This window comes from Phycodurus eques, chromosome 5 (genome assembly GCF_024500275.1).
Source record: "Phycodurus eques isolate BA_2022a chromosome 5, UOR_Pequ_1.1, whole genome shotgun sequence".
NCBI classification, from domain to species: domain Eukaryota; kingdom Metazoa; phylum Chordata; class Actinopteri; order Syngnathiformes; family Syngnathidae; genus Phycodurus; species Phycodurus eques.
The window spans coordinates 234,767-252,140 of NC_084529.1; the positions used below are offsets into that span (position 1 = coordinate 234,767).

Consider the following 17,374-nt stretch of genomic DNA (forward strand, 5'->3'; position numbering starts at 1 on the left):
CAGGTCTGGACTGCAGGCTCGTACCCGCACTCTTTTATTCTCACACACTTGTTCACAAAGAGGTGAACCTCACCCCACGCTGTTGTAACACGTCCAGAATGTGGTTTGGCATTGTCTTTCTGAAATAAGCAGGGGCGTCCATGAAAAAGACATCGCTTGGATGGCAGCATATGTTTCTCCAAAACCTGTACGTACGTTTCAGCATTAATGGTGCCTTCACAGATGTGTAAGTTACCCATGCCATTGGCACTAACACAGCCCCATACCATCACAGATGCTGGCTTTTGAACTTTGCGTCCATAACAGTCCGGATGGTTCTTTTCTTCTTTGGCCCGGAGGACACGACGTCCACAATTTCCAAAAACAATTTGAAATGTGGACTCGTCGGACCACAGAACACTTTTCCACTTTGCGTCGGTCCATCTTAGATGAGCTCGGGCCCAGAGAAGCCGGCGGAGTTTCTGGGTGTTGTTGATAAATGGGTTTTGCTTTGCATAGTAGAGTTTCAAGTTGCACTTACGGATATAGCGCCGAACTGTATTTACTGACATTGGTTTTCTGAAGTGTTCCTGAGCCCATGTGGTGATATCCTTTACACATCGATGTCGGTTTTTGATGCAGTGCCGCCTGAGGGATCGAAGGTCACGGGCATTCAATGTTGGTTTTCGGCCTTGCCGCTTACATGCAGTGATTTCTCCAGATTCTCTGAACTTTTTAATGATGTTATGGACCGTAGATGATGAAATCCCTAAATTCCTTGCAATTGTACGTTGAGGAACATTGTCCTTAAACTGTTTGACTATTTTCTCACACACTTGTTCACAAAGAGGTGAACCTCACCCCATCTTTGCTTGTGAAAGCTCCTTTTCTACCCAATCATGGCACCCACCTGTTCCCAATGAGCCTGTTCACCTGTGGGATGTTCCAAACAGGTGTTTGATGAGCATTCCTCAACTTTCTCAGTCTTTTTTGCCACCTGTCCCAGCTTTTTTTGGAACGTGTTGCAGCCATAAAATTCGAAGTTCATGATTATTTGCTAAAAATAATCAGTTTGAACATTAAATATCTTGTCTTTGTAGTGTATTCAATGAAATATAGGTTGAACATGATTTGCAAATCATTGTATTCTGTTTTTATTTGTTTAACACCTCGTCCCAACTTCATTGGAATTGGGGTTGTAAAAAGAGTGTTGTTGAGTTTATGTTCGTCATCTGCTCTCATTGATTTGAACTGAACATGCCGTGAAGCTTGGTACAGTAAGCATTCAAGCGACATGTACTTCGATGTCGTACTGTCATTGTTTAAGCACAGTTCACCTTGCGTTGGATTGTTTGCCCACTAAAAAGGAATATGATCTTAAATGAGACATGGATGAAAATAAAAAGAGAGGGGGATCCAGAAGGTATTCACAGTGTTTCGCTTATTTCACATTTTGTTATATTACAGCCTTTTCCCAAAATTGAAAAAAAAAAATTTTTTCTCAAAAACCTACACACAACACCCCAAATTACGTGTTTTTTTGTTTTGTTTTGTTTTTTTACAAATTTATAAAAAATAAAAAACAAGAAATCACATGTGCATACTGTAAGTATTCACAGCCTTTGCTACAAACCTCAAAATTGTGCTCAGGTGCATCATGTTTCCACTGATCATCCTTGAGAGGTTCGTACGGCTTAATTGGAGTGCAACCTGTGGTAAATTCAGTTGATTGGACATGATTTGGAAAGGCATAGACCTGTCTATATAAGGTCACACAGGTGACAATGCATGTCAGAGCACAAACCAAGCATGAAGTCAAAGGAATTTTCTGTAGACCTCCGAGACAGGATTGTGTCGAGGCACAAATCTGGGAAGGGCACAGAAATATTTCTGCTGCTTTGAACGGTCCAATGAGCACAGTGGCCTCCATTATCCGTAAATGGAAGAAGTTCCGAACCGCCAGGAATCTTCCTCGAGCTGGCTCCCCATCTCAACTGAGCAATTGGAGGAGAAGGGCCTTAGTCAGGGAGGTGTACGGTAGAGTAGCCAGACTAAAGCAGCCTCTCCTTACTAAAAGGCACTTGGCAGCCCGCCCGGAGTTTGCCAAAAGGCACCTGAAGGACTCTCAGACCATGAGAAAGAAAATTCTCTCAGAAAATGGATGGATGGACATGGGATGTTTTAGTTTTTTATTTTTAATCAATTTGCAAACAATTTGCACTCATATTGATTTGAATTAAACTTCAGCGATCACAGGGAAATTCCCTCCTTTGATGTCTTACCATCATTGTGAAGCACAATTCACCAAGTGCTGGATTGTTGGCACACTAATCGGGAAAGTGATCTTAAAAGGGGTCGTGAATGAAACTAAAAAGAGAGGGGGATGTTGAGTATGTTCGTCATCCGCTCCCATTGATTTGCCGCTAAGCTCGGAACAGTAAATGTTCACAGCGACTTCGTGTCATCCAATGTCTGACGATCATTGTGAAGCACAATTCACTAAGTGTTGGATTGTTGTCCCACTAATAACAACATGTGATCTGAAAGGGCATGTGGGTGAAAATAAAAAGAGGAGGAGATATTTAGAGGTTTAGGCTAATCATTTGCTCCCGGTCATTGAAAATGAACCTGCTGCAATGATCATCGCTGACGACAATGAATGCAGACTTTGCAACTTCATCCACAGTTACATCAAATTATGAATATTGTTAAAACAGCCATCCATCCATTTTCTGAGCCGCTTCTCCTCACTAGGGTCGCGGGCGTGCCGGAGCCTATCCCAGCCGTCATCGGGCAGGAGGCGGGGTACACCCCCAATTGCAGGGCACATACAAACAAACAACCATTCGCACCCACATGCACACCTACGGGCAATTTAGAGTCGTCAATTAACCTACCACGCGTGTTTTTGGGATGTGGGAGGAAACCGGAGTGCCCGGAAAAAAAACCCCACGCAGGCACGGAGAGAACATGCAAACTCCACACAAGCAAGGCCCGATTTGAACCCAGGTCCTCAGAACTGTGAGGCCGACGCGATAACCAGTCAGCCATTGTGCCGCCTGCAATAGTTCAATAGTTTGTGTAAAAATGTTACACGGTTGTCTAAATGTATTATTTTGCCATCAAAAGCACTTTTTCATCATTTTATAAAAGAAAACCACTGTTCAGAGATTTGAGGTGTCACTGAAGAAAAAAAAATAATGACTAAGTCACTGTTGTGCAAAAATGTTGTGCATTTCACAAAAAGCTTCTTTTTATTTTTTTTGTTCCAAAATATTTGGGTGAAGCCAACCCATTTCTATTCTTTCATTTGATAGTGTCTGTGTTAAAAAAAATAAAAATAATAAAAAATTCTGTGGGCCTTTAAAGATCAGTCAAAATGCTTTAAATCGGCTGGCACACAAGAGGTTGTCTTTTCTGAAGATGGCTGGTATTGAAAGAGTTAAGTTCATTAAAATTCATTTTTGTGCTCTTGGGGATAAACTCTTACATGCAAAAGATTTCAATAATATTTTGACCTCCTGTATCTAATTATGAAAAGTACTATTTGGCTTCTATCAGAAATGCAAAACTGAACTAATATTGAATGACTTATGTTTGTTTTTCTCAGGTTTTCCCAGGTTGTGACTGCCAGTCCCTGGCATCTCTCAGCAGTGACGTACCAATCATTTCCTGCGGCGGCCTGGCTAAGCGCTGGCTGGTCCCCGGTTGGAGAATGGGATGGATCCTCCTCCACGACAGGAACAACATCTTTGGATCTAAGGTGAGTTATAGAGTATCTTATACTGTGTAATACACAGTCTTGAGTGGTCAGGGCCAACAAAACCTGGGCAAAATATTATTTGAAGCACTGACCTACATTTACAACCTAAATTCTAATGCGGTTCATGAACTTTTTTACCAGTCTGTATTTTGTAGCATTTCTCTTGACTGCACTGCTTCCATTAAATGTAAACGGATGTTGGCCTTTTTTCCAATCGCATTTCAGCCTCCGTGTGTTGCCATGGCAATCTTATTTGCCCGGGGCCTTCAGAACCAGTAGTGCTGGCTAATGTAACTTAAACTGTATGAGCAATGGGGCTGTTTCTTTAACTAGTCAGATAGCAAAAAACGATCAGATTTCAAATTCACCTCAGTGGGCCTCGATGATCAGAATCAGAATCAGAATCAGAATCATCTTTATTTGCCAAGTATGTCCAAAACACACAAGGAATTTGTCTCCGGTAGTTGGAGCCGCTCTAGTACAACAAACAGTCAATTTACAGAACACTTTGGGGACATAAAGACATTGACAAAAAACAATTGTGCAAAAAGATGCAGAGTCCTCTACCACTTAGAGCAGTTCGAACGACTAATATTGCAATAGTCCGGTGCAATGACCATTGTGCAAAGGGCGCTGAGACTTCAAGGAGTGTATGCGGTTTAAAGTGACAAGTAGTGCGATCATCTGGGACAATGTCGGTTGTGCAAATGTTACAGATACTCCTCAATCAGTGTGCAAATGGAGCAGATGCTACTCTGGCATGAGTGGCCAGTATATGCAAATAGTGCAGCATGGCGAGACAACTACAGTGAGTGCACAAGTAATAAATAATTGGCCCCACAGAAATGTGACAACGAACTCAAGTCAAAAAATTGCCAGCTTGTTGTAATGGAATTATAGGTTAGGTGTTTAAGAAGTTGATCGCAAGAGGGAAGAAGCTGTTGGAATGTCTACTAGTTCTAGTTAGCGTTGATCGGTAGCGCCTACCTGAGGGATGTCAGCATTTATCCATTTATCCAGGGGGATGCATTTATCCATTCTCTGATTTATCCATTCTCTGATTGGTTCGTCAGAGCAAGCCAGGTTCGACTAGCAAAACACATCTGCAGCAATCTGCACACAATACATTTAATAATCAGCATCTCTGAGTATGATGTACAGGTACTCTATTTTTCATGTTATTAGGCAAATAGTGATTCAGATGATGTACGTGACAAAGTTGCTTTCTGTTATATTGCGTTTTTATATACAAGTAGTATTGATGCTCTCAATACTTGCACCATTATCGTGGTGATATTAACGTGTGGATTGAGTCAGGTAAATCCCCACTGAAGGCCCAGGTACCAAAATGGACAGCCCACCACTGATATCGCTACTGTATATTTTATCACACTGTAGAAAGAAAGGCTGGGGCTCATCAGTGCCTCTGGATTGGCACACCGGGGTGGTGGTCCCCCTTTTTAAAAAGGAAGACTGGAGGGTGTGTTCCAACTATAGGGGGATCACATTCCTCAACCTCCCTGGTAAGGTCTATTCAGAGGTTCTGGAGAGGAGGATCCAGCTGGAAGGAGCAGTGCGGTCTTCGTCCTGGCCGTGGAACAGTGGACCAGCGCTACAGCCTCAGAAGTGTCCTTGAGGGTACGTGGCAGTTCGCCCAACCAGTCTTCATGTGTTTTGTGGACTTGGAGAAGGCGTTCGACCGTGTCCCTCGGGGAGTCCTGTGGGGGGTGCTTCGGGAGTATGGGGTACCGAATCCCCTCACACGGGCTGTTCGGTCGCCGTACGACCGGTGTCAGAGTTTGGTCTGCATTGCCGGCAGTAAGTCGGACTCGTTTCCGATGAGGGTTGGACTCCGCCAAGGCTGCCCTTTGTCACTGATTCTGTTCATAACTTTTATGGATTTTATGTAATTCCTGAATATTGCTCCGCGGAGGACTAACATGCTAGCGCATCGGCCTGAGGTCACTCCTGTGACTTCTTTGGAGAAGTCACAGGAGTTGACAAGACCAGAAAAACACTTCCGCCGCTTCTGCTGTTAAGAAGTAATGGCACTTAAACTGAAACTGCAGGTACATTTGTAAAATTAGCGAATGTCATGGTTTTATTTTGAAAATCTAGGGAATTTGACCAATTTGGGATATTTCATGGGGTGGCTTGAATGAGCTGAAAACATTGACGTTGAAACGATTTGAATTGGTTAAGGAAAAAGGAAATTTTGGGGCATCATTTTGAAATTCTAGTAAATTTGATCAATTTGGAATAGTTCACAGGATGGCTTGAATGAGCTGAACACGAAGTTGAAACAGTTCGAATTGGTTGAGAAAGTGTAGGTAAATTAGTGAAGAATTTTGAATTTCAGGCTTTTATTTTGAAAATTTGGGAAATTTGGGGTGGATGAGATTCGCCCTGGAGTTCCGAAAGGCTCTGAATGTTGTGGCGCTGTTCTGGGTGACACGCCTCTGCAACATCGCCTGGACACTAGGGACAGTGCCTCTGGATTGGCAGACTGGGGCGATGGTCCTCCTTTTCAAGAAGGGGGACCGAAGGGTGTGTTCCAACGACAGAGGATCACACTCCTCAGCCTCCCTGGTAAGGTCTATTCAGGGGCGCTGGAGAGGAGGCTCCGTCGGGAAGTCGAATCTCAGATTCAGGAGGAGCAGTGTGGTTTTCGTCCTGGCCGTGGAACAGCTCTACACCCTCAGCAGGGTCCTCGAGGGTGCGTGGGAGTTTGCCCGACCAGTCTACATCTGTTTTGTGGACTTGGAGAAGGCGTTTGACCGTGTCCTTCGGGGAGTCCTGTGGGGGATGCTTCAGGAGTATGGGGTACCGAACCACGATATGAGCTGTTCGGTCCCTGTACGACCAGTGTCAGAGTTTGCTCCGCATTGCTGGCAGTAAGTCTGACTCGTTGCCGGTGAGGGTTGGACTCTGCCAAGGCTGCCCTTTGTCACCGATTGTGTTCATAAATTTTATGGACAAAATTTCTAGGCACAGACGAGGCGTAGAGGGGGTCCGGTTTGGTGAACTCAGTATTGCATCTCTGCTTTTTGTAGATGATGTGGTTCTGTTGGCTTCATCAAGCTGTAATCTCCAACTCTCACCGGAACGCTTCACAGTCGAGTGTGAAGCGGCTGGGATGAAAATCAGCACCTCCAAATCTGAGACCATGGTCCTCAGTCGGAAAAGGGTGGAGTGCCGTCTTCGGGTCGGGGGTGAGATCCTGCCACAAGTGGAGGAGTTCAAATATCTTGGGATCTTGTTCACGAGTGAGGGAAGAATGGAACGGGAGATCGACAGGAGGATCGGTGCAGCGTCTGCAGTGATGTAGACTTTGTATCGGTCCGTTGTGATGAAGAAGGTGCTAAGCCGAAAGGCGAAGCTCCCGATTTACCGGTCGATCTACGTTCCTACCCTCCCCTATGGTCACGAGCTGTGGGTCAAGATCCCGGATACAAGCAGCCGAAATAAGTTTCCTCCGCAGGGTGTCCGGGCTCTCCCTTAGAGATACGGTGAGAAGCTCGGTCATCCGGGAGGAGCTCAGAGCAGAGCCGCTGCTCCTCCGCATTGAGAGGAGTCAGATGAGGTGGCTCGGGCATCTGATTAGGATGCCTCCCTGGTGAGGTGTTCTGGGCACGTCCCACCGGGAGGAGACCCCAGGGACGACCCAGGACACGCTGGAGAGACTATGTCTCTCGGCTGGCCTGGGAACGCGTCGGGATCCCTTCAGAAGAGCTGGAGGAAGTGGCTGGGGAGAGGGAAGTCTGGGCTTCCCTGCTGAGGCTGCTGCCCCCGCGACCAGACCTCGGATAAGCGGAGGAGAATGGATGGCTGGATGAAAACCTCTGGTTTCAACTGTATGTACAGTGAAGCATAAAAAAGCACATTGTATACACTGTGTAACATATCTGCAGATTCGACATGGCCTTGTCAAGCTGAGCCAACGTATTCTTGGACCCTGCACCATCGTCCAGGGTGCCCTGGAGGGAATCCTCAACAACACACGTCAAGGTTTCTATGATGATACCATTCATTTTATCAAGGTAAACAGAAGGCAGATTAGCAACATGATGACATTTAAGGACAGTGGAACCTCCAAAGTTGAATGCCCAGATTGTACAGTTTCAAACCAGTCCAGGGTGTCAGATGGGTTAGGACCCGTAGCCCTAATGAAGACAGCGGAGTCGACAATGAATAGAGGATATCGTCACAGTTTGACTCGGAACATCTGATTCCAATTATAATTAATCCCTATGAGAGAGAGAGATCGTTGAGAAATCGATGAGTGTCACAAAATGACATCAATTTAGAGAGGTTCCACTGTATCTTGCACTCCATCCTGATGATGTCATATATGCATCTTGTTCTTCCACAGTCCAACGCTGACATTTGTTTTAATGAGCTGTCCACTGTGCCTGGCTTGAACCCCATCATGCCCTCAGGAGCCATGTACTTGATGGTCAGTATAACAAATGGTTAGGATTGCTGGATGTCCAAATTAGTGTTTTAATAATTTTTCAATCACAGTAACATTCCACTTAAGTAAGCATATTGTGTCAGAAGTCTGTTTTGTCAGAGAATTCAGTTTTGTCAGAATTATGGTACATTTACACTACTGTACTGTGAAAAACTGTTAGGTCACTACTAACTTTGTTTTAATGATGACTCTTTTTCACAGCAATCAATATTTTGTAAAACATTAACTCATAAAACAAAGGAGCTTTACACAAACGAATAGAGGACCAATGTCGACAATATTTTTGATTAGTGCACGAAGGAACAACTACCGTAATTTCTCGTGTATAATGCACATTTTTCCCCCCAACAAAATTGTCAAAAGTGTGCGCATGGTACATAGATACAGGGAGAAATGGAAAAAAATGTCCCATTTTATAAATGTATGCCACCATCTAGAGCTTATGCAAAAGCTGTACGCTTTCATTTCAAAATGCCACCGCCCCCGAGAGGTTATGAAAAAGTTGCACACTTTCATTCTCATATACCACCGCCACCTAGTGGTTATAAAAAAGGTCTAGTCTACAATTTCATTCCAATATGACAGGGGTACGTATGATATATGTACTGCATATATGTCCAGTTGTGCTCATAAATTTACACACCCTGGCAGAATTTGTGAAATATTGTTTTTTTTTTAATACATGACTGAACAACAACAATCATTACTTTCTTTATGGCTATGTTATGCTTTTCTGAAATGCTTGACCGTTTAATTTGTATTCCATAAAAATAAAATTAAATGTGTTTTGCCTGGCCTTTCATGTTTTCTTTAAAGAATTGTAGACATCTTACAAATTCTACTTGGGTAATCAAACATATGAGCACAACTGTGTTTTTTCTCATTTACTCAATAAAAGTAGAGCTGCAAACTTTCAAAATAAGAGCAAGTCAATAAAATGAAAGTATTGTGTGTTCAAATAAAGTGACAAAACTAACAAAATACAGATAATCCTTCATGTTTTGATCATATAGGTAGAAAATAATGCATTGTAAAAATGCATTATATATAGGTAGAAGGGTTTTCCAGAATTTTGAGGTCAACTTCGGGGGTGTGTATTATACATGGGTGCGCATTATACATGAGAAATGACAGTAATTACAACCGACTACGGTACATTTCCGTTGTAACGGTCCAAGCCCCAGAATCATATTGTCATCCCCTGTCCATTAATCCGGAAGTCGCCTGCTAGCTAACAAACAGATGGACAAACAAACCCACAAAGTTCTGTAAATTGTAATAGTGTGCTGTAGTTCAGCTTTGGTGGAGGTCTGTTGTCTACTTATTGGCCTTCTATTGATCATTATGACATTAATAATAATAATGCTTTACACTTATATAGGACTTTTCTAGGCACTCAGACACTTCACAATTTCATGCATTATTCATTCACTCCACAGTCACACCCTGGTAAACTACCAGTGTTGTGGGGCAGTCTGACAGAAGTGTGACTGCCATTGTGTCTTGCCCAGGGACATAACAACAACATGCATTTGGGTGGGGATACAAACCCGCCACCCTCCGGTTGCAGGGCATATTCACAACTTCTGCGCCACGCCGCCCACATTGCTAAAACCACAAATCTAATGGTGGCCTCCTTTTTCACAGCACTGTACAGCGGCTGAAATAAGTATTTAACACGTCACCATTTTTCTCATTAAATATATTTGCAAAAGGTGCTATTGATATGAACATTTCACCAGATGTTGGGAACAACCAAGTAATCCGTACATACAAAGAAAGTAGAACAAATAAAATCAGAAATTAAGTTGCGTGTAATAATATGAAATGACAAACGGAAAAAGTATTGAACACGCCGACTGGTATTTATTTAATACTTTGGACAAAAAGCCTTTTTTTGCAATGACACGTTCAAGACACCTCCTGTATGGAGAAACTAGTCGCGTGCATTGCTCTGGTGAGATTTTGCAGGCAAGCAGTCTTCAAATCTTGAAGATTCCGTGGGCTTCTTTTATGGACCTTGAGTTTCAGTTCTTTCCATAGATTTTCAATTGGATTGAAGTCAGGTGATTGGCTGGGCCGTTCGAGCAGCTGTATTTTTTTTTTCTTGAAGCCAATTGAGAGTTTCCTTGGCAGTATGCTTTGGATCATTATCCTGCTGAAATGTCGACCCTCGTTTCATTTTCATCATCCTCGTAGACGGCAACAGATTTTTGTGCCGGTACATTTTCCCATTAAATCCTTCCTTCAATAATGTGAAGTTTACCAGTATCATTTGGTGAAAATCAGCCCCACACCATCATGTTCCCACCTCCGAACTTCACTGTTGGTACAGTGTTTTAAGGGTGATGTGCAGTGCCATTTCTCCTCCAAACGTGGTGTGCATTATGGCATCCAAACAGTTACATTTTGCTTTCATCAGACCAGACTATATTCTCCCAGTATTTAACTGGCTTGTCCAAATGTTGTTCAGAAAACCTTAAACGAGCTTTGACATTCTTTTCTTTCAGCAATGGGTCTTGCATGGTGAGCGTGCATACAGGCCATTACTCACTGTTTTCCTTGTGACAACAGTACCTGCTAATTCCAGGTCTTCTTGAAGCTTTCCACACGTGGTCCTTGGCTCTTGGACAACGCTTATGATTATTCTTTGCAATCCTCTGTCAGAAATGTTGAGAGGAGCACCTGATCAAGGCAAATTTATGGTGGTATGATTGGCTGTCCACTTACGTATTATGGCCACAACCGTGCTTGCTGGAACATTCAGAAGCTTCGATATGCGCCTGCAACCAATGCCATTGTTATGTTTTGCAACAATTACTTTGCAATGGTCTTGAGACAGCTGTTTGCTCTAACCCACCATGAGATGTGTCTTGACTCACACCTTGGCAATGAGACCTTTTTGTAAGCCATCAATTAGGACTGAACAAGCTGATCTTCATTTGCACTGACATGGGGCTGGATTGTTGTTTGATTATTAATCGATTTTAGGTGTTGTCTTGGCTTGCCATGCCTTTTTGCACCTCCCTTTCTTCATGTGTTCAATACTTTTCCCCTGTGTCATTTCACATTTTTACACACAACTTCATTTCTGATCTTATTTGTTCTTTGTATGTATGGATTACTTGGGTTTTTCCCAACATCTGGTAACATCCATCCATTTTCTTCCGCTTATCCGAGGTCAGGTCACGGGGGCAGTAGCTTTAGCAGGGAAGCCCAGACTTCCCTCTCCCCAGCCACTTCCTCCAACTCTTCTGAAGGGATCCCGAGGCTTTCCCAGGCAAGCCAAGAGACGCCTCCCAGACGCGTGTCCTGGGGCGTCCCCGGGGTCTCCTCCTGGTCGGACGTGCCCGGAACACCTCACCAGGGAGGCGTCTGGGAGGCATCCTAATCAGATGCCCGAGCCACCTCATCTGGCTCCTCTCAATGTGGAGAAGCAGCGGCTCTACTCTGAGCCCCTCCCAGATGACTGCGCTTTTCACCCTAAGGGTGAGTCCGGACACCCTGCGGAGGAAACTCCTTTCGGCTGCTTGCATACAATGCAATACTGAGGCCACCAAACCGGACCCCCTCTATGCCTGGGCTGCACCTAGAAATTCTGTCCATAAAAGAATCGGTGACAAAGGGCAGCCTTGGCGGAGTCCAACCCTCACCGGAAACAAGTCCTTACTGCTGGCAATCCAGACCAAACTCTGACACCGGTTGTATAGGGACCGAACAGCCCGTATCAGGGGGTTCGGTACCCCATACTCCCGAAGCACCCCCCCACAGAACTCCCCGTGGGACACGGTCGAATGCCTTCTCCAAGTCCACAAAACGCATGAAGACTGGTTGGGCGAACACCCACGCACCCTCGAGGACCCTGCCGATGAGTGAAGAGCTGGTCCACTGTTCCACAGCCAGGATGAAAACCACACTGCTCCTCCTGAATCTGATATTCGACTCCCCGAAGGACCCTCCTCTCCAACACCCCTGCATAGACCTTACCAGGGAGGCTAAGGAGTGTGATCCCCCTGTAGTTGGAACACACCCTTTGGTCAAGGGGGACCACCATCCCAGTCTGCCAATCCAGAGGCACTGTCCCCGATGTCCATGCGATGTTGCAGAGGCGTGTCAACCAGGACAGCCCTACAACATCCAGAGCCTTTTTAGGAACTCTGGGCGAATCTCATCCACCCCCGGGGCCTTACCACCGAGGAGCTTTTTAATCACCTCGGCGCCTCTCACTGTGGGCAATTCCAGAGTGGAAGAGAGTCCAACCCTTCTCAAGAGGACTGGTACCAGAGCCCAAGCTGTGTGTGGTGACAAGCCCAACTAGATCTAGTCGGAACGTCTTGACCTCACACAGCAGCTCGGGCTCCTTCCCTGCCAGAGAGGTGACATTCCGCGTCCCTAGAGCGAGCTTTTGTAGCCAAGGTCCCCGCCTCCGGCCACCACCCAGCTCTCATTGCACCCGACCCCTATGGTCCCTCCCACAGGTGGTGAGCCCATTTGAAGGGGGACCCACGTTACCCTTTCGGGCTGTGCCCAGCCGGACCCCATGGGTGCAGGCCCAGCCACCAACTGCTCGCCTGCGAGCCCCCCCTCCAGGCCTGGCTCCAGAGGGGGGCCCCGGTGACCCGCGTCCGGGAAAGGGAAAACGTCCTCCTGAATTCTCTATCTATTTATCTCTATATCTAGGGTTTTTTTGGAGCTGTGCTTTGTCTGGTCCCTCACCTAGGACCTGTTTGCCATGGGTGACCCTGCCAGGGGGATAAAGCCCCTTATAACTTAGCTCCTAGGATCATTGGGACACACAAACCCCTACACCACGATAAGGTGACAGCTCAAGGAGGGGCATCTGGTAACATTTTCAGGTCAATTGCACCTTTGGAAGTATATTTAGAAAGAAAAATGGTGACATGTTAAATACTTATTTCAGCCGCTGTATTTGTTTTATGAATAGAAACTATGAAATATACACTACCAATCTAATGATCTCTGATACAAGATCTGTGTCAAAAATTTGGTCTTATAAAGATAATATTGCTCACTTTTGATACTGTCATATTTGGTTTCATAAATTATTCATCTTTATGGTTGTACTTTGGGTCACAGCCCAACACTGCACACATTAGGGTTATGTATATGGTGTATATTTTATCGTCTCTATTCATAAAACATATACAGTGCTTTGCAAAAGGAGGCCACCATTTTTAAAAATCTTTTTTGCAGAACTGCACTGAATAATACAGAGGCCAGTTTCTAATAGTCTGAATCTCTCACATAAATGGAGTAACAAAAGTTTTACACAGATGTAAGTAGGATGCTATGCCGTTTATATGCAAACTACAACCACCATAACAAATGTTAAATTAATAGTGTTAATCAAAATGGAGCATTAATGTCTTTGTAAAGGTAGCCTTTAATTGCATCTCATTGGACGGTGCAAATGTTCTATTTGTGTGCATAATGCATACATTTTCTATATTGCTTATCCTGTTGTGGATCAGGGGTGAGCTGGAGCCAATCCCAATTGGCTTCAGCCGGACTCCGTCCTGGACTGGTCGCCAGTCATTTGCAAACTCACAGGGCACATGCAGTCCATATAGAGTCAGACAACTATTCACTCTCACATTCTCAAAGTCACTGAGTGGGAACTGAACTCATACTGCCTGCACTAAAGTCAGGCCAATGTACCACTCCACCATCAGTGACAATAATCCATACTGTACCAATTATCCATCCATCCATTTTCTGAGCCGCTTCTCCTCACTGGGGTTGCGGGCGTGCTGGAGCCTATCCCAGCTATCATTGGGTAGGAGGCGGGGTACACCCCGAACCGGTTGCCAGCCACTCGCAGGGCACATACAAACAAACAAGCATTCGCACTCACATTCACACCTACGGGCAATTTAGAGTCGTCAATTAACCTACCACGCATGTTTTGGGGATGTGGGAGGAAACCGGGGTGCCCGGAAAAACCCACGCAGGCACGGAGAGAACATGCAAATTCCACACAGGCGGCGCCAGGGATTGAACCCTGGTCCTCAGAACTGTGAGGCAGTCGTCCACCGTGCTGACCTGTACCAATTAGCAAATTCTTAATTTTCACTGTTCACAATTTTCATTGTTAATTTTTGATCACTAACAATGGGCCTGACTCAAACATCATCATCAGCAGCTATTGTCATTTTGCTGTGAAATTTGAGGGTCTGTCCTGACGTTTGGTTGCCTGTTTGTAAACAAGCATTAAAATGATCAAATCTATCGCCTCGCCTAATCTGACCGGTATCGAGAATAAAATGTGTTTTTGGCTTTTCAGATTGGAATCGACATAGACAGCTTCCCAGATTTTCAGAATGACGTTGACTTTACTGAACGACTGGTGACCGAGCAGTCCGTTTTCTGTCTGCCCGCTACAGTAAGTTCTCACCTTCAACATCTTCGATATGATTTGTCATAAAGATATCACAAAACCATTAGGAGTGTGACATTCATTGCCTCTCTTCTCACAGGCTTTTGAGTATCCCAACTTCTTCCGCATTGTGGTGACTGTTCCAGAACAGATGATGGTGGAAGCATGTGGTCGGATCAGGGAGTTTTGTCAGCGCCACTATTGGTCAGGCCGCTGTAACGAATACTCCCTACAAGATACATCTGTCTGATGGCACACAAGAACTGATGACCCCTGAACCCTCAGCCAGTCGGAGTGGCCTTCAAACCACCGGACATCTGTTTTAACTCAAGTGGGCCCATAAAAGTAGATAAAGGTCCTCCTCTCTGACTCACGGGACTTCGCGAAAACAAAGACCTTCTAGTGTGGAAGGCTACAGCATGACCAGACGTGGAAGTTAGGAATAATTGACAACAATGGATTGATTAGTTAAACTGGCCTCAATGAATTTAATAGTTTACCAACCTCCCCATGAACCCGCCAGAGGAATTCAAAGAGACCCTTTTGACATTCTTAACGTCTGCTCATGACCCCCGCAGCGTGATTGGGGGAAGGAATTGATTGATGACTGTTGGACACTGGAACATGGTCACTTACTTGTCATTAATGGAACATGATCACCCCCAGTGGTGATTACAGACACTGCCAGTTGGACTCCTCGTGGTAGTGTACCATGCGGTGCCAGTGGACAATAAAATGACATTAAGGAAATCTTACGTTTGTACCAAACAAAACAAACCTACATGAATATTCTAAATTTATACCTTGATTTCGGTGTCATTAACTCATTTACTGCTAGCTTTTTTCAGAAAAGAAAACCCCCTTGGTGCCAGCCGTTTTTGAAGATTGTGAACGACTTTCAAAGGCTTACAGAATATTTTGTCCAATTATTATATTCATACCAAATGCTCCAAATTAAAGGATAAACTCTCTTCTTTCAGCAGGAAAAAAAAGGTAGAGCTTCCCTTTTCTGTTCTTTAGTTATGTGCAGTGAAACATACTGTAGGTAAGTTTTTTGGTCGCGTCTCACAGGTTATGGAGATAATAAGCTTTTTGTGAAAAGCAGTATTTATGCAACAGTAACTTCGATGCTTGTATATTTTTTTGCTTATGTCACATTACGTGTTTTTATTGCATAATCCAGCTAAAACATTTAGGGATGGCTTTTGATTGAAAAATAATCACGTATTTGGCTATATAATGTGCTGTGAGTGATGCAAACTCACCGGATATCACGTCTGTCATGACACTTTGTGTTGTTTCCTGGCTGTTGACATGGCAACCGTGATCCTCGCCATAGGAGTTATAACACATTTCTGACACAAGCACACAATTGTGCTAACTACCACAGTACATATTCTGTGAATACTTTACATATACTTTTGTTTCTGAGTGTAAAAATGCTTCAGCTTGTCCGACTTCCAGCCTATCTGCGCCGCTCAGCAGTGCATATCAGGCTACAGGGTCAAATCTAAAAATGGTGCATCGCTGCCCTCTGCTGGGAGTTTCACTATTAGTAGGCTGTTGAATCTTTGTGGGGAGGTACATCAAAGTGTCCTCTCCCACTTTCCGTGAAGAAACGGAAAGTATTAAAAATGTGCTCGGCACCCAATATATGGGTTTAAAACTACGCATTAATACGTGTTAGGCACTAAATGAGTTAATGTGTTGATTCTACAGGTCTAACTGCAAGACTGCTTGAGAAGAACTGTACCTCTTGGTTTGAAACCAAACAATATTAAATGTTGTATTGAACAATAAGGAGTTGATTTGCCAAGACTAAGGTTTAAACAATCATTTTATGTGCTTGATCTCTCCGTGAGACAGTTTCAAAGTTGGGAACCGTTTATTAGAATATGTGCAGAGTTTCAACCCAATTTTTTGGGCGTGACTTACGCAGATAGAATGAAATTTAACATGGAAACCCGAGTCGATGGGTGTGGTCTCCTTCTCCGCCTCAGAAGATACAAAAAGCCTCGACATCCTTTCTTCTTGGCTCACTCTCTTCTTCCAGCCAACATCCCTTCAGTTCCTGCGCTTGGCTCCGGCCAACCCCCTCCCCCTTTTTCCTTTGTTTTGTCACCTCGTGGCGCGTGTGACCCCGGACCACGTCGAAGGCGCTGTCAGATGAAAGAAGCCTGCCACGCAGCTTCTGTTTGTTTTCCCAGCCTGGACTTATTCTCGGGGGGTCAGGAGAGACACTCCTGGCATTACCACAAGTTACACCCGCAGTCTAGCGCAAGAGCGTGCCCTGCAATAAGTCCAAACGGCAGGAAACGTTACGAGTCCACCCACGTGAACTGCAACCTTCTTTTTGTCGTCCCTCTTTTGTTTTACTTTTTGTGCACCTTCTTCTTCAACTAAACCTGCCTCCTTTCCTCTTGAAACAACTGAGAAAAGACCGAACCATGGGATCTACGATCGTGAGTAAAACATTGCAGCGATTACTAGAAAGTACAAATTGGTGCATAGTAATTTGGGGTTAACGACCTCACACGAGTCCCAACTTTATTCTCTCTCACTATGCTTCAAATCATTTCACGCTCACATTTACGAGGTGTCATTCGCCCGATATCTTGTTCTTTACATACCTTTGCCTGTAATTTTTGTAGTAAAGTCCCTCTGCATTTTTCCCCAAAGTCCAGTGTATGTTTCATTAAATTTTCTCTCAACGAAACCTGTTGTGTACTGTGTGTTTGAGTTGACACAAGTTCAGGCAAAA

General features: G+C 44.5%; 1 protein-coding gene across 2 annotated transcripts in view; it reads left to right on the plus strand.

Moving 5' to 3' along the window:
• Positions 1-17,316, plus strand: part of tat (tyrosine aminotransferase) — a 29,193-nt gene extending 11,877 nt beyond the window's left edge. For both annotated transcript variants that reach the window (XM_061676580.1, XM_061676581.1), the window contains 5 exons: positions 3,590-3,742; positions 7,654-7,782; positions 8,115-8,198; positions 14,521-14,619; positions 14,714-17,316. In XM_061676580.1, coding sequence (XP_061532564.1) covers positions 3,590-3,742; positions 7,654-7,782; positions 8,115-8,198; positions 14,521-14,619; positions 14,714-14,863 — 615 coding nt within the window. In that variant the 3' untranslated portion in view covers positions 14,864-17,316. The remainder of the gene's footprint in view (positions 1-3,589; positions 3,743-7,653; positions 7,783-8,114; positions 8,199-14,520; positions 14,620-14,713) is intronic.
• The last annotated feature ends 58 nt before the right edge of the window (positions 17,317-17,374 follow it).